Here is a 23408-nt window from a genome sequence, read left to right on the forward strand (position 1 = left end):
CTCACACTGCGATACTCAGAAAGAAGCTAAGCTGACTGTCAGAGCCCCATTGCATCCACCATGGTGAGGGAGGGGTGCTCCCCCAGGGTGGCTGTGAGCTGGGCAGTCTAAGTCAGAGGACGATGGAAGATGAGACTCACAGGGATCCCCCAAACCAGGAAGAGCCAAGGCGGGGCTGGCTGTGCAGCAGAGGCATCAGGTCCTCAACAAAGCAACAGAATTAGCCCCAACTCCAGAGAGGAGCCACAGGGCACCCACACACAGATCTGAAGTCCTCAGCCCCGCTCCACAAATACCACATAACCTCGGTCCTCACACACACAGATGGCTCTGGGGGAAGCAGAATGGGTAGGAGGAGGAACTCGGAAAGAGTGGGCATTGTTCTGACTATTTTAACCTAAAACAAGCTGTTTAAACTCCCAGACATGGGTAAGTTAAACTGGGGTGCTTGCATTCCTCTCTACTAACCAAGGGCAGAAAAGTTAACAGAACCAGTTTCAGAAAGTTGACCTTATCTATGTATCTGAGCAGTACAGGAATTCTGAATTCTGCTACCCAGTAGATAGCGAAATGTCCTTAGTCTACTACGACATCAAATCAAATGCCCACTTAATAGTATAATTTGGAATTTTTATAAGTTAGATAGAACTGTCTCTTTAGCGTATAAATATTATCGTCCCTTCATTAATTCACTGAAGCTATATTGTGCACAGTAACCAGGAACAGCCCAAGTTTAGCTTATTTTAAAGTCTTCCTCCATTCTAAATAGAAGTCCAAGTACTACAGCCGTCTGGTGTCACCTGAGAGGTGACTGATGTACCTCAGGGTTGCCTGACTGGGATCATAGCCATGAAAACCAATTCTGGTTTTATTGTGGATTTGTACTTGCTTGCCACACAGTCTTATTAAAACAAATTCTACTGGGTTCCATTGTTTGCAGCGCCTTTTCAGCTTTTGTGGGTGCTCTTTCTGCCTCCTCGCTGGTTTATTGTTTTGATAAATATTAACTGAGTGCTCACTGTGTTCTTGTTCCCTATCCTGATTCTCCCTCAAATCACTTTTCACTCTTGACCAAAATGCTCTTTTAAATCCTTTCCCCGCCAGTTCAAATCATAAACTGTGTCTGTGAAAACCACAATACTGAATGTGTTTTGAGTATGCAAGAGGTTTCTAAGCCTTTACACGCCGTTTGCAGAGGGCCTGAGTCTATGTTAAAGGTTGGAGGCTTTCTGGAAGGAGAAACCCTCATGAACTTCAGCGGAGGGGCAGGCTGTGGCACGTGCTTAGAAAGGCCTGATTATTTCCCTTGGCCTTTTAATCCTAGTTCTGGAGCTATCGGGACATGGGACGACTGGTCAGCGAATACATATATAAGTTGAAGTTGATGATCATTGACTTGAGAGACTCTAAATATCTCTTGGATTAACAACCAAGAAAATCACTTACTAAATGCAGAAGAATGGTACAGCAAATTAGAAAACACAGACACTCTTTTCTGAGTACACTAATGGTATCCTGATGCCTTAAAGCTGGGTTCTTCCACTCAACATGGGGTATCTGAAATGTACCTGAACCTGCTCAAACAGTAATAATAGATAAAGAGGTCTGAAGAGTTAGTCTCCCCATTGATTCAAATTTATTGCCCATGCCCAAGTTATTTTTTAAAAAAAACTTTAAAACTATGGGGTTCCAGGCTCCATAATCATCACCAGATTTGGGTTTTCTTCTTTTTTCCCTTTTCTCAGCTTTCTTTCTGTTACAGAACAGGGAGTGGGGGGAGGAGGAGTAAAACACACAGGCTCTTTAACTTGAGGCTCAGGTAGGAAAGAAAAGTAATTGAAATTACAAATACAGATAATTAACCTGAGTCCTTAAAACTAAATATCACCATGGAGACCAGCGCAGGAACTGTCTCCATGGAGATCTGAATGAATCTGGGGTTTTTTGCTTTAAATTATCATTTGTTGCCAGATGTCAATTTGGCTATGAGAAAATCAGAATCAGTGAATGAATGAATGAAAGAGGTAGTCTCATACAAAAGAATTTACGATATTAAGTTTAAATAAACCAGAATTTATTAAATCTAAATTGTTTTGGTTCTTGTTGTTCTATTATTCCAGTGAGTGGGAAGATATCCCAGGAGAAAATTTTCCCTCAACTCAGAATTTCTAATTGAAACATTTGATCATATGGTACATGCTACAGGGATGAGCAGGGAGAGAGAATTCCTAGAAAAGGCATCAGTTAGAAGCAGCAAAATGTGGGGAGGATGACGTGGCTCTATCTAGTTTCCACTGTAGCCAAGAGGAGCAATGAGGCAGAGGTCATCTTTAACAACCAACCTGGTTATATTACTTTATCAGGTCTGTTACACCAACCAGTGTAGCGAGATCAAACAGACTTGTATTACATGTCAGATAAAGAGAAATGAGACAAATTCAAATATTTATAGAACCAGAATTTCTCCCAGTCACAGACTATATTTTTTACCTATTGATATCGTCACTTATTGATCAAACTACTCAGTTTAGAGATCACCCAAAGATATAGATATTAGGAGTTCATCAATTAAATAAAAAGTCACGAAGTGCAAAGTTAATAAAGGTGTTGATGTATTATAAAATAAGTCAATAGAAAGCTAACAATTATATATGACCAAAATGGATAAAAAGCAAAATGGTCAAGGACATTATTATCATTTCAAAGTTACAAACTCCAATTTGTTTTCATGCCTGGGGATTGACCTCAGGGTCTTTGCATAGATCTACAATCCCAGTCCTTTTCATTTTTTACTTCTTTTTTTTTTTTTTTTGGTACCAGGGATCGAACTCATGACTTCATGTTTGCCAAGGTAGCATTTACGCCACTGAGCTAAACCCCCAGCCATTTTTTATTCTGAGGCAGAGCCTTACTACATTGCCCAGGCCAGGCTCGAATTTGCCATTCTCCTGCCTCAGCCTCCCAGAACACTGGTCTTGAACCACTATACCCAGTTTACACTATAAATTTTAAGCACTGATTTTGGTGACTGGTTGGATATGGAAAGAAAACCTTGACAATGTTGCCCCAAAACAGCCAACTTCAGAAAATGCTATGGTTTCTCACATTTCACAGTTGACTCTCTTCATCTGCATGTTTAATAAAGTTGCAACAAACTAGTGAGCACTGAACTGTTTCTCCTTATAGGAAACAATTTGAGGAGCCCATGAGCCTCTGCTCACCACATTTGCATGAGCTACCAATACACAGTCTTGTGCTGTGTGTGTCGTGTGTCTCTGTGTAAAGACATCTTACTTACTATGTATCATCGGTTCATTACAATGAGCTTACTGCTGGCAGCACTGCACCTCTGACCTGAACAAGGTTTAGTGATGCACAGGTTTCCTCGGTAAGGCACATCACACCCTCCTTGTTCTCGGGCACACTTCAGCATGATGCATGGGGTCATTCTGACACCAACAAGGCACAAACATGCAAAATGTAAGGTGCATCATTAATGACCCATGAAAAGGACACTTGTTTACAGTGTGACAGTTGAAACAAGAGGGTAGAGTGTTGCTTTGACTTCTGTTGGAAACAGGCATCCTGGAGAAAACAATTTTTACCCACTTTTGCCACTCTGCACATGCCTATAAATGACCACAAAAGTACCTGTAGTATTGGGTTTGAGTTGAGTTGAAGTTTGCCACGTAGCTGAATTCAGACTGAATGCAGTGGGTATCAGCTGTATTTGCCACCTAAAATGAACCACTTCTGTTTCCTGCCATGCTGCTTTTTACTATTTCATTACATTTGCCTGTTTTCTCTTGTCTACCTCTGGAGCTCCTTATTCTTCCTCCAAAACCCTGGTCAGGAAACTACACACACACACACACACACACACACACACACACACACACACACACTAATCATCCCTCTCCTAGTAGCTTTTTTTTTTTGCTTCTTATATGAATTCATCCCTTCCTTGCACAAATCAGATTGTACTGAACTTTTTTACATTAACCTCTTTTGCAGGTCTATTTAAGCCCTGAGGCTTGGATAAGCAAATGTTATTGCTCTTCCTCTATGCCAGGCTGTAGGTAAAAGGATGCCTCACACATTTTGCCTTCTTTAATCTTACAGTAATTTTATCTCCCCACTTGACAGTTGCCAAAGCAGAGGCTCAGAGCAGTCAGGTCACTTGCCATGCTGCATCCCAGCAGAACTGGTACCCAAATCCAGAGCCCAGAGGAGTTTGTTTTTCTATGTGCTTATTGTTGGTACTAGAGCGTGAATCCAAGGCCTCCACTGAGCTACATCACAGAACCTTCTCGCCCTTTGTAACTTTCGAGATGTGGTCCTGCTAAGCTGCTAAATTGCTCAGGCAGCCCTCAAGCTTTCCAGCTTCCCGTTTCAGCCTCCAGAGTGCTGGGGTTACAAGTGTGTACCATCATGTCCGGCTGAGTCCAAGCTTTATGTGAAATAAGTAATATCAGCTCTCATACATTATTGACTACTTACTGTGTTCCAGCAGGGTGATAGATGGCTCACACGAGTTATCTCATGAATAATTTCTGTTTCTATTTCTGTGGCCTCGTCATTAAGGACCTGACATATAAATGTCTATTGGGTTGAATTTAAATCTCCCAGTGCCTTTTACAGCCAACAGTGGGAAAGCCCTCTGTTTTTTCAGCAGCTGCTGAAATGATTTAGCATGGTCTCTGCCCTTCAGCCCCTCTCAGGTTCCACACTTCTTTCATGTTTATGTCCTTCTGTGTGTTCGCTCTTGATGTCCATGATGGCAACTTTCCAAAGCCAGGGTAGTGCAGAAGAGAGGAGAAGCACTGTCCCTCTGCAGAGGTTCCTTGTCTTTAACAATAACCCCCTGTGGCGTTTGCATGATGACCCAAATCCTCACCGGGGAACAGAACCACGGAGGGGCTGTGTTTTCCATGAGGGCTGTGAGACAATTGTCACAGGAGCCGGAGAGGACTGTCTGCCTCCCAATGCAGCTCTAACCCCGAATCTGCACTCTCTCACACTGACTTAGAAGTAGGCAGAGTCAGCTTCGGTGATTAACATTAGGGAGTGCCCTTGTGCGAAGGCGGAAGAGGGCTTTGGGAAGTTGGCCAAAGAGAAACCTTTGGCCTACACTGCATGGCTGAACGGCAGCAAGCAGGGGTAAAACCAAAACCCTCCATCTCCTTTCAAAGGCAAAATCAGAGACAAGATTTATGGCTTCCTTTCTCTTCCGCTACCCATTTCTTCCAATGATCTGAATACTCCAGGAGTAATTATTGTCAACAGGATAGCCAGAAAAGTTGACCCAAAAGAAAAAAGTGTCTACTTTTCTCCCAGGTATATACATTCTGGTATTGCTATTGGTAACTCTAATATTTAGTGAAAGAAAAGAATCTCTGAATTTTAAGCACGATTCCTAAAGCATTTATCCTTAAATCTTTAAATCTGTCGTTCTGAGGTCAGGTAAGAACCATGAGGGAAGTGCTCAGGAGTATGGTTCCCATCTCTAGCAACAGCCACTGCTTAGCTAGATCCCAGGGAAAGAGAATCTCTCTGGTCAGGTCTTTCCGCTTTAGGAAAGAAGACTTAGCCCTGAAATTGTATGTGGATCTCTTAGTTGAAATGCACTCGACTATCTTTTTAATGTAAATAAAATCCATGCCGAACAAACTGGATCTGTCAACTCCCCAGTGGGAGCCTGCAGTTTGCCACCCCTGGCTGAATGGTCTTAGTAAATACCTGGGTCACCTCAGTCAGTGTGCCTGCTCCCACTCGGAAGAATGGCACTGTTACTTTGAAAAAGACCTCCATCCTGCCAGCCTCCCCTACCGCCTAAAGCCTGGCCTCTCATGAGTAAGTACTTGTCTCAGAAAAGAGATTTCCAGGGCTCTGAAACACCACGCGCGCCTTCTCCTCGTGCAGGATCTGAGGCCACCGCGACTGGGCTGAAGGCTCCCTCCTCTTGCCGCCCAGGCCGCGCTCCTGCCTTGTCCATGGCCCTGTCCATCGCTCCTTAAAAGGACTCTCCCTCTTTTTTTCCTCGCCTCAGCTCCCCTCCGCCTGGCCTCATCTTCCTCCTCACCTCTTCCTTCTGCCTCCCTTCTCTTCTCCTCTCCACTGCTGTTCCCTCTCCCGTGACTCTTTTCCCTCTCCTGTCCCATCCCTGTGTACGCCTCCCTCCGCCAGCACCCAGGGGCTCCGGGAGCCTGCTCACCAGGAAGACACCAGCACCCCCTTGGAGTACTTCTGGTGATGGGAGCGGAGGCTCAGGGAGCCCTTGCGCTCCAGCAAGTCTGTGGGTCCGATCTCGTACAGGTTCTGCTTACTCTCACACCAGTCCAGGCCTGAGCTGTCCGAGCTCTCCATGGCCGCACTGGGGTCTCTCCACTTCGTCCTCTCCTGCGCCCTAGGATTCGGCGTCCTTCGTCTCCTAGGCAACCTGGGCGGGGTCACTGAAGGGGCGGATCCCTGGGTTCCTAGAGGGCTCCTAAAATTGTTGCTAAACTACTTTTCCCGGAATGCAGCGAGGACGGGGTTTGGCTGCACAGATGCTGCAAAGGGGGCTGATTTCGTTCGCATCTGCAGTTCCTCTCCTCCATCAGCCTCATCTTAGGTGTAGCTGGGCAGAGTTAAGTTGGGGGTTAGTTAAGGGCTGAAGGAAACCCGGGTGGTCTACCCGGACTACCCCTGCATTTCCTCTGCTTACGAAGTTACTTCACTTTGACTAAAAGGGAGCCAGAGAACACTTCTTCACAGCCTGAATTATGTCATTACTATACAGCTTTCCAGCCCTGGAGAAGGACCAGTCCTTCTGCAAATTAGCTAAAAAGTTTGAAAGCGAGGCTCCGGTTTCAGCCGCTCTCTCAGCCTTGGTGGGCACCGATTTCTCCTAAAAAGCAGAACAGAAGACGCAGCCCAGCAACGAGCTGCCCACTAGAATCTGAGGTCCTTGGCCTGTGGCTGGAAGGCTCTATCTCTTCGGAGGCACTCAGCCCTCCAAAACTTGCCAAAATCGCTGTGATTTTTGACATTTTAGGACAACACAAATTCATTACATGACGGTGCTGGGTGTTATATTTGAGAAAGATTTCACAAAGATCAAGGGGTTGCCTTCATTAGATAGCTGAGTTACAGAAGGGAGGCTGTTTGTTTCACTGTTTACTTTCTAAATTTTTTCCTTTCTCCTCCTGTCCCTAGCCCACAGTAGGATGACCCCGCTCTACCCCAGAGCTCCAGCTCCAGCCCATTTTGGTCTTCAGATAGCATCTCGCTAAATCGCTCAGGTCGGCCTTGAATTTGAGGTCTCCTTGCCTCAGCCTCCTAGCTGGGGTTAGATATGTACTACTGTGTCTGGCCCTAAGACTATTTAACATGTCAACATTTTTCTCCCCAGCCTTCACTGAGTAGCTGTAGAGCATTATTGAATTTACTCTCTGCTATCATTCTTACCCAGCATAGTACAAGGCACCTGTCAGAATGAATGAATGAACAAATATTATGTCTGAGAAACTCTGATTTATCCTGAGGTTCCTAGTGGTCCATTAACTCCAGATGTATCTTACTTTCAGAAGATCACATGTACACTCAGCCCCCCCCCCCACACACACACAAATCAAATTTGAGAACAAATTAAGACATAATCCACATTACAAATAGACTCACAAAACACTTATTATAATGAACCTATAAATAGTGAAGCACTCTTCTGGATGAGATTTCACAAATCTGACTGCACAGCACTACTTAGGAGCTCTTCTGTGGTTTTTGGTGCATAGCGTGGGCACCTGTGGTACTATTATATCGACAGCCATAGTAAAACCTTGTTATTTAAAACCCAATAAATAGTCCTTAGTAACTAAGTGCTAGCAGAAAGCTGATAGCTGATTGGAGAGAGAGAGAGAGAGAGAGAGAGAGAGAGAGAGAGAGAGAGCCAACTGCTACTTTAGCCTTTTTCTTTTGAAGGAACGTAAAGAAAAATTGAAGTTAACTTTAAAAGGGTTAATAAATTCCTCATTAAAGTGCAATTCTGTCCAATCAAAGCGGAGCATATTGCAGTTGCTCTAAAAATAACACAAGCATCACAACCATCACTTTGTGTGTTTCTTTTACTTCTGCTTAAAGCAGCGGTGCAATCAACACGACAGGTCTCTGCAGACAATCTGACCAAAAGATGAAAACAGCCCCAGCCACGTTCTTCCCGCTGTACTGAGGTGCAGAGAGGAGGATTTTCAGACTTCAAGTACAATAAGTGAAGAAAACAAGAACACGAGCAGAGCTTTCATTTTTGTATGCCTTAAACCAAGGTGACTGCCCCTTTGAGTCTGCCTTTCATTGTATTCTATTACATTGTATTATAGTTTTATATTAACTTTATAAACTTAATTTGTTTGTGTCTGTTGGACCCGTTTCAACCTCCTCGTGCAGTGGTGTGGTCGAGATGAACTCTGATCATCTCGATCAGTTCAGATAATCAACTCTGATCAGTTTCAGATAATTTCCTCTCCATGCACCAAAACATTAGATAGAATTTTGAGTTGCTTGATTCTTTGCCACTAAGTAGGACTAGAACAGCATAGACTGAAAGTAGGTAAACCAGTGCCTAATAGATGCTCAGCCCTCAACTACATTTCACTATCATTATTATCATTATTATTATTACATCTTGGTTTTGCCCTTACCATTTGGAGAATTATCTTGAAATCTAGTTGTTACTTGTGAGGTGTTCCCTAAGGACACTCACTGCTTTTTTTTTTTTTTTTTTTTTTTGACACTCACTGTTTTTTTGAGACTTATATGTTTCAAAGTTCTTTTTAATGACTTTTTTACCATATTTTTCTTTTCTTTTTTCTTTCTTTCTTTTCTTTTTTGTCACGAAATCATAAACTGTCACAATTAACAGGAGCTCAATGAAAAGACTTTTAACCATATTTTAATGTGAAATTTAATAGTTTGAATCAGAAACTATTGACAAGATATCTGGCTATATTACCAGTGACAACAAAATTGTTTCGTATTGACATAGAATCTTTTCAAAGCTGTTTCAAAGCTTTTAAGCTTTATGCCTAAAAATGTGAAATCCTTGATCCTCAGCGCATTTCCGTTATTCCTGTTTTCCTCCAAGGTCATCAGGTGGATGGAGGGTAGGGCTTAGAGCACTGCCCTCTATTTACATTGGTTCCTTTTACTGTAAGATCCCAGGGTGAGAAAATGAGCACTCAGATGACTGAAACATGACTTTTGTGTGAGGCAGCCCAACTGCGGAATTGTTGTCATAATTTTTGTTTTCAGTGCTAAACATTGAATCCAAGGCCTCATGCTTGCAAATACTCCAGCAATGAGCTAAATATCCAGCCCTAAATTTCAAACTTTCTTCTTGGCTTGTCAGATTCCTTAAGAAGTTGCTATAGCTCAGCAAGATAGCAAATTTTTCTTTCTTTCTTTTTTTTTTGTACCAGGGTTTGACCTGGCCCTTGCCAGGCAGGTGCTTACACCGCTGAGCTAAACTCCCCTGCCCCTTGGATAGTAAATTTAAAACAAATAAAAACCAACTAGATGCAAATGGCCACTAGGCAAATGTCTTTACCGGCTCCTTTCTCTTCCTGGCTCAGGTACTATTGGCTCAATTCCCAGAAACACCCTTGCTCAGGACCCCCTCCCCCTTCATTAAAATTATTTCTGTCTACCATGTGCCTCTCAGCAATATTTTAAATAATTTTACACTAATTTTTATAATCTAAATGTGAAATTCAGTTTAAATATCTTAATATTCCTCAGATATATTCCAAAGCAATCAGAGATTAAAACTAAGTATGTATTTCCTAAAGATTGCCTGGTGTTTGGTTTAGCTCTCCAGGAAGCAGGGGCCTCCGGTTTCCAAACCACGTACTCCTCTGCTCAGATTTTAAAAAGTTGGATTTCACCAGTTACATCAAAATTATAAGAGGTTCTTATCTATTCCGATTTTCCTCCATCTCTCCTGATGTCTGTCTTCTTCTTTTTTTTTTTTTTTTTTTTTTTTTTTTTTGTCTTTCACCTTTTTATCGGTACCGGGGATTGAACTCACAGCTGCCTGCTTGCAAGGCAGGTGCTTATGCCGCTCAGCTAAATCCCCAGCCCCCCCTCACCTTTTCTTTATTTTCTCCTACTTTTCCTTCCCTTATCTCTCGCTCTTCCCTGCTATACTACTTCTTTCATTCCTGTCTTCATTTCTCTCTATCCTTTTTCTGTCTCTGTTTCCTTTCTCTCTTCTTCCTTTGAGAATGGCGTGTATTTTGGAGTTAGAATCATCCACTTGGTGCCCAAAAGAATCTGATACAATTCCAAGTTATGTGAAAACTATGAAAGAAAAATAATTGGGCCTGGAAATCATGGCCAAAATTTGTATGAATAAGTTCATATTTAAGGATCTCAAAGTAGTCAATTCTGATGAAAGCTTCAATCTTCTTTCCTTCCCTTTAGTTAGCCATAACTATCAACCATCTTTTGTAGAATAATCCTAGTCTTGAATGTGATTCCTCTGTGCTTCTAATTTGGACAGTGAACCAATTAGGCACCCACTTGCTCTCAAGTCATCATCACTAACTAGTATTGGTTAAGTGTCAGTATGTGAAGAGCATTCTTTTTGGAATGGCTACCATCAGTATGGGGGACCAATTAATTAAATATTCAACATATAACATTCTATAATTTAATGTTTCCTTTATTTTGATATCTAACCAATAAGTAAAATTCTTTGGCAGCATTGTTCATAACTATCACAATGAAATTTTAATGTCCTGGAAAAGTAATGACATGCTCTAACACAAATGTAGATTAGGGATTTCTTTAATAACCTACAAATTGAATAGCCTTAATTATTCAAAGACTAAATATCCATTTGTATAAATGATTGAAACACTTGGTTTGGTCATTTTTCTCCCCAATGTTGTTTTGCTTTTGGGGCACTTTCCTTGATTACTGACAGCAAGAATGAGAAACATAGCTACTAGCTCTTTTTCTTTCCTTCTTTCTTTTTTAAAGAGAATAAAACCAAACAAAAATAAAACTGAATAAAGTCAATCAAAACAAAACAGTGAAAGTAATAAGGACTTCAAAACAGGATAATGGGAGATCAACCATTCTACCACGGTGCCTCTTGTTATCCACAAAATTGCTGCCCATAACATCAAACCTAGTCAAATCTAACAAAACAACAGAATAAAACCAATCAAAACAAAAATTCAATAAAACAAAACAGTACAATGAAGTAAAACGAAGCACTGAGAACATTATTGGATTTCAAAAACAAGACCAATAAATCAATGTTCAGACTACCAGCTTTAGACCTGTAAAGGCAATCTAACAATATAAGAATTAAGTTGTTTTTATACTTCAGTTGCTAGCAACTCAATCTGCATTCCTGTGAGTTAGTCAGTGGTTTATGGGGAGTAGGGGGCTCAGCTCTTCTTGACTCCCAGGCTGTGTGCTGGCTGGCTCACAGGAAGGGCACCTCCTGTTTAAAAGAGCACACATCAGTACCACCGCTAGCCCTGTTTACATTGCGTAGAGCCAATTAAAAGGAAAAGGAAGTAGCTTAGCCAGATCTATACATTTCAGTACATGAAAATAGGACCAGGTTTAGCCAAAGGTAACTGCTCTTTATTTAAAGACAGCCATCCAAGTGGTCCTTTAAGTACGTGCATGTATATGCATGTGTATATATACACACATACATATATACATATACACATACAAATGCATATATACATGTATGTGTATGTATATCTGTATATATACAAGTATGTGTATGTATAATGTGTATATATAATACTATATATTATAGTATGCTAAATTATGTATATGTATATATATGTATATATATATGTTTATAAAGTTTTTTTAAACTATAAATGTTTAAAAAGTTTTTCTTTTCTTTTTGTTTTTTTATTGGTACTAGGGATCAAACTCAAGACTGCCAGCTTGCAAGGCAGGTGCATATGCCGCTGAGCTAAATCCCCAGCCCCTAAAAGTTTATTTGTACTAGGAATCAAACTCAGGACCTCGCACATGCCAGGCAGGCATTGTGCCACTGAACTATCTCCTACCCAAATGTTTTACATTTAAACACTCACTGTATCTTTGATCATACTTCACACACACATACACATACACATATATATTTATGCATAGATATATAAGCAGAAATCTGGCCTTAGGACTAAAGGAGTATCTCCTCATCTTAGTCGTTACCTATTTAACTTTTGTCTCTGGGTGGGTTATGACTTTCTGCCTAATGGATCAGGTAGTAATCAATTAGCAATATGTTTTTAAAATTCCTGCCTTATTAATTTCCTTTGAAATTATATAATTAAAGATGATAAAATAATCTGGTAGACTAGTTCCTTTGCGGTATCCTAAAGAATATCTAGCCTATGATGTGCCTCCTCTCTCTCTCTCTCTCTCTCTCTCTCTCTCTCTCTCTCTCTCTCTCTCCTTCTCCACCTCTGTATCTGGACTGATTTTCCTTCTCTGGCACCCCTAACCCCTATGGTGTCTCTACTATCCTTGGAAGGACTAGAAAACTCAAATTTTTCTTCTTTGGAGCTTTGTTATTATTCTAGAATCCAGAGATTTAAAAGGTTTCTGAATTTCTAAAATACTTTAATACAAACCTTTATTCCACAGGAGAAGATAAAACATTTTATTTCCCCCAAAAGCTATTTTATTTTCATATAAACTTTTAAGGCAAACATTACCAAGATCTCAGTATCTCCATTAAATATTTAAAAGCCAATATCCAGTTCTATCAAGAATTACTGTTTTAACGTTAACCATTACCCTGAAATACAGTTTAAATTTCATTATATATCTCAGGCTGTGTCATCTCTTCTCCTTCACCAGAGTCTGTTGCTGCCGGTTCTATTTAGTGTAAGATGAACTAAATTCTTATTTCTGACTGAATCTCATTACTACTGAAATATGCATCATATCTTCTCCAAGTGTAGATATGCATGAGAATACTTTGCATAAAAATTAACTGCCTTTCTTTTTTGGCATATTACAAAGGGAGTATTTTGGAAGTAAAATATATTAATGATTACTCTGATTCATCAGTTTGAAAGGTTTTTCAACACTGACAAAATTTCCTTCCATTATACTGGGAATACGGGATCAGTAACCTTCCCAGGTGACTATAATTTGTTATTTTCTAAAAAAGGAGGGAGAGAGGGAGGAAGAGAGGGAGAGATGGGGAGGGAGAAACTGGGGTTGAAGATGAACACTGTAGAGCATCTCAGTCAAGACTACTTACTCTGCAATTACTTGAGCGGAGACAGTCAGGCATAAAGTTAGACATTAGCAGGCCTGGAGAAAGATAGCAGGGGACTACATGAAAAAGCAAAAGAGCTCTCATCATCTTCTTTTTCCATTTCTTTTCTTAATCATAGGCTAGTGATAATTTCCAAACAAGCTTATGGTTTCAGGCTACAGCCCAAGAGAAGGTAGCCTCCTCTGAGCAGTGCTGATAAGGCCCAGAGCCATACAGAGTCCTGACTACAGGAGAGGGTTGTCTTGTGGTGAAATACTGTGTTGCTTAAATTGTTCTGTTCTGGTCTGCTTTGTTTTGTCCTCTTTTGTCTTAATTTCTTTAAAATAAAAAAAAATTTTTTTTTTAAAACTAACCTGAAGATCTCAAAACAATCTAAACAGAAACCTTCTACCAAGAGAGTATTCATGAAACTCCTCCTTTCCTGGTTAAAATCACCCATTCTCCTGTAAAAACACAATGACCTCAGAGGAAGGAGATATTTCTTAAAGACCCATTTGGTCTTAACTTTCATTAGGCACCACTTTCATCTTAGCACTTGCCCACCTTCACACTTGAAGGTGAATTCTCTAGCACTCTAAAAATCTATATATTAAACCTGGGCCAGGAATATGGCTCAGTGACACAGTGCCTCTTGGCAAGCACAAAGTCTTGAGTTTGATTCTCTGTACCTCCCAAAAAATCTTTCACTGAAGACACAAACAATCAGGAAGTACTGACAGTCGCTTGTGGTGTTAGTACCCAGTTTCCTTGCGACAATATTATCAAAGGAGTAGAAATGAAACATTTCCAGAGTGTGTGAACATGGCTGCATTAATCAGCAGCTCCCTCCTTTCATGAAATTTTCTGAAACCACAGGAAATATGGAAAACAAAAATTCAAATTTTGATAAAGTCAAGAGATGCTCCGAAATATTTAAAAGCCTGCTGACTCTTCATATTCTTTCAAGAGCTGTGTGGAAGCAAGTAGATAAAAGCTTGGAGATACAGTAGGATCCTAAAACCCAGACCCTTCCCACTCCAAGATTTCCTGCTCCAATCTGAGTAATATGATCACCCCGTGATTATGTCACAAAAGAGATTTTGGGGTTGTAACTAAGAGTACTAACCAGTTGACTCTGAGCTAATTAGGACCAGTGGTCCTAATCAATCCCTATAAACTTCTCAAAAGCAGCAAGTTTTCTCTGGCTAGTGACAGAAGGGAAAGTCACAGAGATTTGAAGCAAATTCAAGGTATGGTTGCCCCATTCAAACATGCAAGGGTAACATGGGGTGGAAGCAGTGTCCCCGGCTGGGCCCTGATCGATTCTGTTCCTGTGAATTCCATGCAGGCCAAGGAACCCCACCAACTACAAGCCAGATCTGTATTTAGTTTCTCTGAGCACAGAACAGCAGAGGTGCCAACCCCTGACCAACCTGATCTTGGACAGGCCAATGACCTGGCACAGAAGAGAAGATGCAGCCAACTGCCTCCTCTCAACAGCAGACAGCTCTGCAGGGGATGACACAGCAAGTCACCCAGCTGCGACCATCCACAAGTACAAGCCAGCTCTACCTTGGGCTTCCCCTCCTTATGGGGCAAGAAATCAAATAATAACAAATGCTGGTGAGCCTATAGGGGAAAGGAAACTGTTCTACATCTTTGGTGGGAGTGTAAACTAGTGCAGCCACCATGAATTCAGTATGGTGGCACCTCAAAAAAAAGGTAACAGACAAAAATATAAAAAAATAAAAAAAATGGGGGCTGGGGATTTAGCTCAGCGGCATAAGCACCTGCCTTGCAAGCAGACAGTCATGAGTTTGATCCCTGGTACCGTTAAAAATGAAAAAGACAAAAAAATAAATAAATAAATTTTTTTAAAAAAGTAACACTAGAAATTCCACTCGACACCACTATTCCCTTTCAAGGTGTCTTCCTGAGTGAATTAAAGGTACCATATTACAGCGGATATGTTGCAGGATTTAAATGACAGGAGAAACCAAACGGGAAGCAGAAGGACTTTGTATTTAGATGTGCATTGACTTAGCTGATACACCCAAAATGGCTAGACAAAAGAACAAAGGATAGGTTCCAACTTTTATACATTTGATCAAAGGAGGTTGGTCTCTGGTGTGGATTTGTGGACAGATAGAAGCAGGTCACACACAGGCAGTTGGTCAGGCTGTGATAGTTTTGTATCTTGGTGGCCTTGCTCAGGCATAACGGGATGTTAATGGGAACAGAAAGCTATAAAATTTCACTTTCAGAGACAAAAGTTACTGCTTTATTACCCCTTTGATGCTTTATATAAATGAGTTTTAATAGATATGGAGGGTTGGCTCCATGCTGGGCAAATGGAGAACTATAACTAAAAGGAAAAGAGACTTAAGTTGTCGTTGCATTCCCACGTTGATCCTCAAGCTTCAGCTATGCATTGATTGGTCAGCATCCAGAGTATCCAGAGTAGGGCTGTTGTTTCTGGTGGTGACCCAACTTTATCATGGGATCAGCTGGTTTGGGTGGTCTGGGTCCTGGTGGCTGGTCCATCTGTCTTGGACCATCAGTTTTGTCAAATATGGTGGATCTAAGGCATTGTTTTTGTAATTTTAACAGCAGTAGGCATAGATAGTATTATTGTGTCGGTCCATCCCATATGAACCTCACAGTTGGGTTTTACTACTTCATCCATTACTTGAACACCCATGATTATAACAACACAGTTCATAATGGTTTAATCTTGGAAGCAGCCTACATATCCATCAACGGACAAATGGATAAAGAAAATGTAGTATTTACACACAGTGGACCAAATGTTAAGTGAAATAAGTCAGACACACAAGCTTAAATATCACATGATTTCTCTCATATGAGAAACCCAAAATATAAATGAGATCAATGATAGCAGGGAGATGGATGGGAAGGGGAGAAAGAGGTGGAGGGAGGAGGAAAGGAAAGGTAAGAAATTAAAGAGAATTAAGGTGTGTTATATGCATGTACCAACTCCCCACAATGGACATAATCATTATACACGGCAAACATATATTAATAAAAAATAAATAAAATTAAAAATTAATAGAACTGTGGACCCAAGTAGGTAAGAAGGAACACAGCTCACTGATATCAGAAAAGTGGAGATCTTAGTCCTGCAACTGCCATGAACTAATTGCTATCAACAACCAGAATGAGTCTGGAAGGAGCTCCTCCCCAAGACTCCAGATAAGAGCCCAGTTCAGCTCACACCTTGATCTTAGACTAATGAGAGACCCTAACTATAGAACCCAACCAAACCTGCATGTAAGGGATGAAAAAGACTGTGGTCATCTCTTGCTTGTTTTGCTACCTTCTTCCCACCATGAATTATTTATTTTTGGTAATTGTCTGTTAAGGAGCCAGTTGATTGTAGATTGAAACCTCTACGCACCGTGAGCCAAATGAACCTTTTCTCCCTTAACTCAGGGATCGAGTATTTTGTCTCAGCAACAAGACAAGTAACTAAAACATTACCCAATTACACCGAGTTGAAATTAGTTAGGTCCTCAATATCATTTGAGATTACCTGAGTCAGAATATTCATGAAGTACCTCAGATAGCTCTGAGATTAAAAAAAAGAAAATAAAGTAATATGACTTCAGGTAGTGCAAGTAGAACTGTTTCTGCAAAACTTTCCTTTTGTTACTTACTACTCAAGAGAGAGTCATTGAGAGCCATCAAAGTACCTTTTAAATCTATGTATAAAAATCAATCGAGTAGCTGACAATCAATCTCTCTTCCTGTTCAAACAAACCCAAGACTAAATGATTGTTTCTTTTCCTCCTGTGGGTCTTTTGCTGCCTTCTAACCTAAACTCCCACACCTAGAATACCTCCACAATACCTTCATAATTCTCAGAAGAACCTACGGTCTCTTATGTGGCATCCTGTCCAAGGGCAATTGCACCATCACGATACATTACCATCAAGCCTTCAGCAAGTTGCCCAACTTGTCTCAAGAGTAGCACAGATAACTTTATTTGGATGACACAGTCCTAAATCACTGAATCTGAGAGCAGTCAAAACAATTTGAAAGACTTATGCAATGGTTGCACTAAGGTTTATGGATAAAATATAATGGCCAGGATGATGGTTTGGGAGAAAAATAGGTGTCACTTCTGTTTGGTTTTTATATTATGCTCATATGACTTTCCCAATTGCAGACAAGCTTTATTGTACATCTAAGTTTTCATTAGCATGATTCTCAAAGGTTTCTGGGAAACTGACCTCTCTTCCAGTCTTGCAGTGCTGAGTTTAAGGGTATACTTGGACCAGGATGCAGCAGTCCACGAAGACCAAGAGAAATGGATGGAGACTGTCATGCCTGGGTTCATTGTTTGCAGTTAGTGTAGCGAGTTCTGAATAAATAGCCTTTGCTTGTTCTCATTTGATTGGTCTTCATTGATTTCTGTAATGAATGTATTTATGAAGCTGAGCTTCATAAAATGCTCCTGGCTCTAGTGAGGTGGTCCCCAGTACAAATTAAGTCTAGCCTATTTCAGAACTGACCCAGTCTTGCCTGTGTAAATCTAAAAACAGTGACAATTTAGCCTCCAAAAGGATTGATGATGACCTTTACTCAGATGTTATCAAGGGTAACTATGAGCCCTCATATGGCAGGGATCTCAGACATTGCTGATCTCTGTGATATGGGCCAGAACTGTGATGATTTCCTTTAGATCCTTAGATAATGAAACCATGATTGATGACCTCAGGAGCATGTTTCTGGTCTTTCCCTCAGTCTAAGCTTACAAATACCACTGTTTAATATAAAGGTCACGCATCTCATGCTTCCCAGGTTGGTAGACAAATATCGTGTCGCCTTGAAGACTAAGGGCCTCATCCCCCATGCAGCTATGTTCAGACATAGGATCCATAGAGGCAACTGGACCCCAAGGTCACTAACCTCACCAATGGATTCATTCCTTTGTGGTTTTTGCTTTATTTTTTGTCTTTTTGAGGTAGAGTTTCACTATGCAGTCCAGGCTGGCCTTGAACTCACTTTGTGGCCCAGGCTGGTCTTGACCTCAAACTTGCAGCAATCCTGCTACCTCAGCCTCCCAAGTGCTGGGAATACAAGTGTACACCATCATGCCCAGCCTGGGTTCATTCCTTTGAAAGGTGAAAGGTGAGTCTTTCCTCTGGCTCCTCCTTGCTCCTCTGCTTCGTGGCTCCCCTGAGGTGAGCAACTTCTCTCTCCCATGCCCTTCTGCCATGAGGTTTTCACTTAGGAGTCATCTGAAACTACACACCAAAAGAAACCTTTTTTTTCCCCTTAAATAATATATGTCAGATATTTTGTCTCAGCAATGAAAAGCTGACCAATACAGTAGGGATTATATATTTGGTGGATGCGTGTAGAGTTTTTATCTTCTGTCCATGACTGGAATTTAATACTCAATACTGATAGTATTTTTTCACCCGGAGTTATGTACCATTTAGAAAGAAAGCATATTCCTGGCAGAAAGAAAATATAAGAAAGGTGTAGGGCAGTGGTACATCTCACAAACTTCTAAAATACAATATGTGTTTCACATCTGATTTCAAATACAGACTTTCAGCTTCTACACAAAGCAGGAAACCTGGAGGGAAAGACTTTGAGACAATGACCTTTGCCCTGATGAGAGTCTTTTTAAGTCAGTTACTTCTGGGCTCTTTAGTACTAACAAAACCCACATGGGCTCAACTCAGTGCTCAGGACATCACTAACCCTTACCATTCTGCCTGTGGTGCTTCATTCTCCTTGCAAAAAGCCAGAGTCGTATTTGACTCTAAATGGGATCTTGATACAGTCCAGATGTCTACTCTCAGTCAGCGAATATTTTTCAGAGGGAACATTAGAAAAAAATTGTTTGCTAAATATAAATTCTACTCTCCCTGTATTTCCATTCCCTTATGGTACTATTAATCACAGTTCCTAATATTTCTGTCACTATCTATGGTAAAGGGTCCAACTCTGTTGATTTGGAGTATATCATTTAATAGTAAGTTTCCTGTATTTTCATACTATTTTCCTTATATGTGTGCATCATGGAAGGAAGGAAAGAAGTAGGAAAAGAAAGAAAGACCAAAGTCAGTACCAGTAACACTTAATATTTTTGTGTAAAATCAGTCTTTGCTGTTGTCATGCAGTCATAAGCACTGTTTTGTAACTTTGCTCAACAATACATTAACATTTCTCTGTGTCATTAAACACTCTACAGTGTTAATGACAGAACCATAAATGTTCCCTAATGTTAGCTATTTATTGTTTCCTACCCTTCATTATTAAGAAACTCTGCTATTAACTTGTTTTTAACTAAATGTTTTAATATATGTACAATAACTTCCATATACAAATGTAGAAACTGAAGGTATAAATTGCAAGCTAAGCACATCTTCATGAGTTTGAGCTATGTATCAAATCGCCCTCCAGAGGAGTTTATTTTCCTTCCAGCAAAGCCTACGTGTGTAAATTTTCTATGTTTTCCATGCTATGAGGATTATATTTAACAGGTCTTTCTCCACTCCTCTCTTTTTGGTCCTTCTTTCCATTCTACCTCCTGCCAACTGTAGATGGAGTGTACACTAAAGTTTTGAAAAAAAATATTATTTATCTTGTAAACATTTTCTCAAGCTACTTCCCAAGGATCTGTGATACACAGAAACTAAAGGATGTGACTCAGTCTCCTGGGATACATTAGAGACCTTGAGGAAAAACCATCATAGGAAAAGTATGGGAAGAGACAATGACAAAAATAAAAATGGAAGCTTAAATGCTCATTTGAGACTCAATAGACTGATTAATGAGTCTGTGGGAGAAGTAATCCAGTATTTTTTACCATCTTCTGGATGATATGCCCACCCTTGATTTTTTCCATACTATGGTTTGAATACGGATTGAGAGGTTTCTGAAAGATTTATGTGTTGTTAGCTTGGTTCCTAGAATAGTGGTACTGACCAGTTCTGAAAACTTCAAGCATTGGAACCCAGTGCATAGGTGCACCACTGTCAAAAGGGACTAATGCTGGTCTCACAGGGGGAATTGATTCCTGTAAGAGTAAGTTGTATTAAAAAAAAAAAAAGCCCAGTCCCCAAGTCTTCTGGCTTCTTATCTTGCTGTTTGACCTCTCAGTTTCATATACATATCAATCATGATACTGTCTACCATGTTGTGACATGGTCAGAAAGTCCTCACCAGAAATAAATAGTGGGAACCACATTCCTGAATCTCCAAAACAGTGAGCTAAACAAACCTCTTTGCTTAATAAAGTACTGAGTTTCTAATACTTTGTTACAGTAAAAGAAAATTGATTGATGTAACTGGCAAATACTGTATGTATATTCTAAAAGCTCAAATTCAGAAATACAGAATCAAATATGGTTATTGGGTCAGGATTCAGCAAGATGCTGGGCAAAGGATGCACAATTTCAGATCCATGTTGGCTATTACTGTGACTGAATACCTGTTTCACCTTCCAATTATATCATCAAATTCTGACCTCATCTGTGAACTAATCTGCTGATAAAATCATGAGCCAATCACTCCCTCACTCCCTATAGTACCCAAACTTTCAACATAAAGACTGGGGCGTGAAGGGAGGTGCATTTTGAATCCCATCAATAACAAGATAGATAAGAGGAGTAAATTCAAGGTATCTATTACACAACATGCTGTCTATATTAATACTTATCTAGCATTCTTATAGGTAACTGTATTCAACATTTCCACTTGTTTAGCTATTTCTGTCATCACCATACCACCAACCCTGTCTATTAGGAAAACCTATTCATTTTTTTTTTGAAGAGAATAAAAATCAAATGAGAGAAAACAAAAGGGGGTCATTCAAAACAAAAGGATGGACATATACTTGTCTTAAAACCGAAATACAAGGTGATCAACAGTGGTTACCATAATGTCTCTTGTTATCTTCAATAGAATTGCCTATATCATCAGGCATAATAAAATTGAACATAGCAGTACAGAACAAAATCAATAAAAACAAAACACTGGAGACATAGGACTTCAAAAGAGGATAATAATCAAACCGGAATGGGTATCATAGTGAATCTTATTGTCTTCAAAATAGTTGCATATACCCTCAGACTTGATACGATCAAACAAAACAGATTAGAATAAAAATCAGTCAAAACAAGACAATGAAAGCAATACAGGGCTTCAAATCCGGTTAATAGGAAATCAGAAATGGTTATCATAGTATATCCTGCTGTCTTTGGAATAGCTTTCCATGTCATAAAATCTAATACAAGTAGACAAACTGGAACAGAATATAACTAAACTAAACAGAGCGATGAAAACAATACGGGTTTAAAATCATGATACAAGATTAACAATGTCCTCTGCCTTCCCTTTTTAAGACAATTCCTCCCCTTTCACTTTCACAGGGTGCATTGTACATTTTGTATCCCACTAACTCCCTTAGTTTTTAGATTAGGGAGACAACCTGCTATTTACCTAAGTGATTCTGAACCTTTTTAGCTCTGAGCAAGATCTCAAGTTGTATCCATTTACCTACAAAAACCTCAAGGTTTTCCTTCCTTATAGCTGAGTAGTTCTCCATTGTATAAAAGTGTTACGTCTTTCCAGCCAATCTGAAGCTGATAGGTGAGATACCCCCACTTTTTTCTGGTTTTCTGTCACATAGAGCATTATTTTCTCATCTTTGACTTTCAGTACATAAACCCTCTTTCAGGTTAATTATATTTCTTACATAGAGCATCTTGATGGACCCTATCTCCTGATCCACTGTCTGTGGTTTTATTAGTGTATCAAGGCTATCCATGTTAGCAATTATGGCCAATCTTCTCTGCCTCATCTCTGCCATGCTATTTTTCTGCCTCATATATCTGGATAACATTTCCATTTCCTATGCTTGGCAAGTTTTTTTTTTAATTATTTCTGTAAATAGCCTTAGTATTTCATTTGTGTTTATGCCTGCTTCTTCACTCACAATTTTTATTCTTAAGTTATAGATCCTCTTGTCATCTTCTAGCCTTTGTATTGTCACTTCCTGGTTCCTTGGTTTTGTTTTGGTTTTTTCCTGTTTTTTTTGGTGGGGGTTGTTTTTTGTTTTTTTAGTACTGGGGATCGAACTCATGACCTCGTACTTGCCAGGCAGAAAGCTTATGCCACTGAACTATATCCTCAGCCCTTCCTTGTTATTTTTAAGACATCTTCCTTTCATGATCACAAGTTGCAAACCTGTCTTCAAAGTTTGATAGTCTATCTTTAGTTTCTTTCAAGCAGTTTTGCCAGCTTTCAATGGAGTTTTTAATTTCCTCATAATCTCTTTGGATCTGTTTCATGTATTCTAAATTTTTTCATATTCTTCATCAAAGGTTTCCCTCCCTTTTCTGTGCTCCTCTATTCTACCATCTGTGTCTTCCTGACATTTCTCTTATTATTTTTCTTATATCTTCTTTTACCTGTATTAATATTTCTGTTTCAAGCTCTTTTATAATTTCATGAAAATATTTCTTTATGTCAGTTGCCATTTCTTTAGAAACTGCAGCTGTGCAGCTCCCAATCTCTTCTGTGTTTACCTCTCCTGGGCCAGTACTGCTTAGGTTGGAGGCTGGAGACTGACTTTTATTTCTTCCTCTGGTCATGTTCCTGGTTTCTTCCAGACAAGTGGATAGTTGGGTCCCCAGCACTTCCATGAGCCAGTGCAGTTCTCTGGTCCACTGCTTCCCTCTCCTCAGACTTGCCAACCCCCAACTTCACCGTGACCATGTGTCTCCAGATTCTAGTGGTGTATCGCACACAGTGGGACCAGCTCCCGTGAGAGCATGTCTGGCTACCGCCTTCTGTCCAAGTTTTTATTTTGTTTTGTTTTTTCACTTTAGTTTCTTCCTAGGTTGAGAGGATCCATCTCCTTCCTTCTGGTCTTCTCCAGAATGCTATATTCCAGCATCTGGGCTGTTTCTCTCAAAGAGGCTATTTACTCTGCTGCTTATTGATCCGCCTTCTTCCCAGCTTCCTCCAAACCTATTCATTTTGTATCAGAGGCTTGGCCAAGAGCCCTGATTGCCAGTGTTAAGGGTACCGAAAATTGATAAAATAAAAAACAGAGACAAATTTAGTAATACAAGGTGAG

At 40.1% G+C, this 23408-nt stretch overlaps 1 protein-coding gene across 2 annotated transcripts in view; it reads right to left on the bottom strand.

Annotated features, from left to right (window-relative positions):
• Positions 1 to 6392, bottom strand: part of Cfap95 (cilia and flagella associated protein 95) — a 90045-nt gene extending 83653 nt beyond the window's left edge. The window contains exon 1 of one of the 2 annotated variants that reach the window (XM_003472278.4): positions 6215 to 6392. In XM_003472278.4, coding sequence (XP_003472326.1) covers positions 6215 to 6366 — 152 coding nt within the window. In that variant the 5' untranslated portion in view covers positions 6367 to 6392. The remainder of the gene's footprint in view (positions 1 to 6214) is intronic. The other variant, XM_023566056.2, reaches the window with a different exon arrangement.
• Positions 6393 to 23408: the final 17016 nt, after the last annotated feature.

Source organism: Cavia porcellus, unplaced genomic scaffold, assembly GCF_034190915.1.
Source record: "Cavia porcellus strain 051 isolate PalLab524CR breed Dunkin Hartley unplaced genomic scaffold, mCavPor4.1 scaffold_1, whole genome shotgun sequence".
In the NCBI taxonomy this organism is placed as follows: domain Eukaryota; kingdom Metazoa; phylum Chordata; class Mammalia; order Rodentia; family Caviidae; genus Cavia; species Cavia porcellus.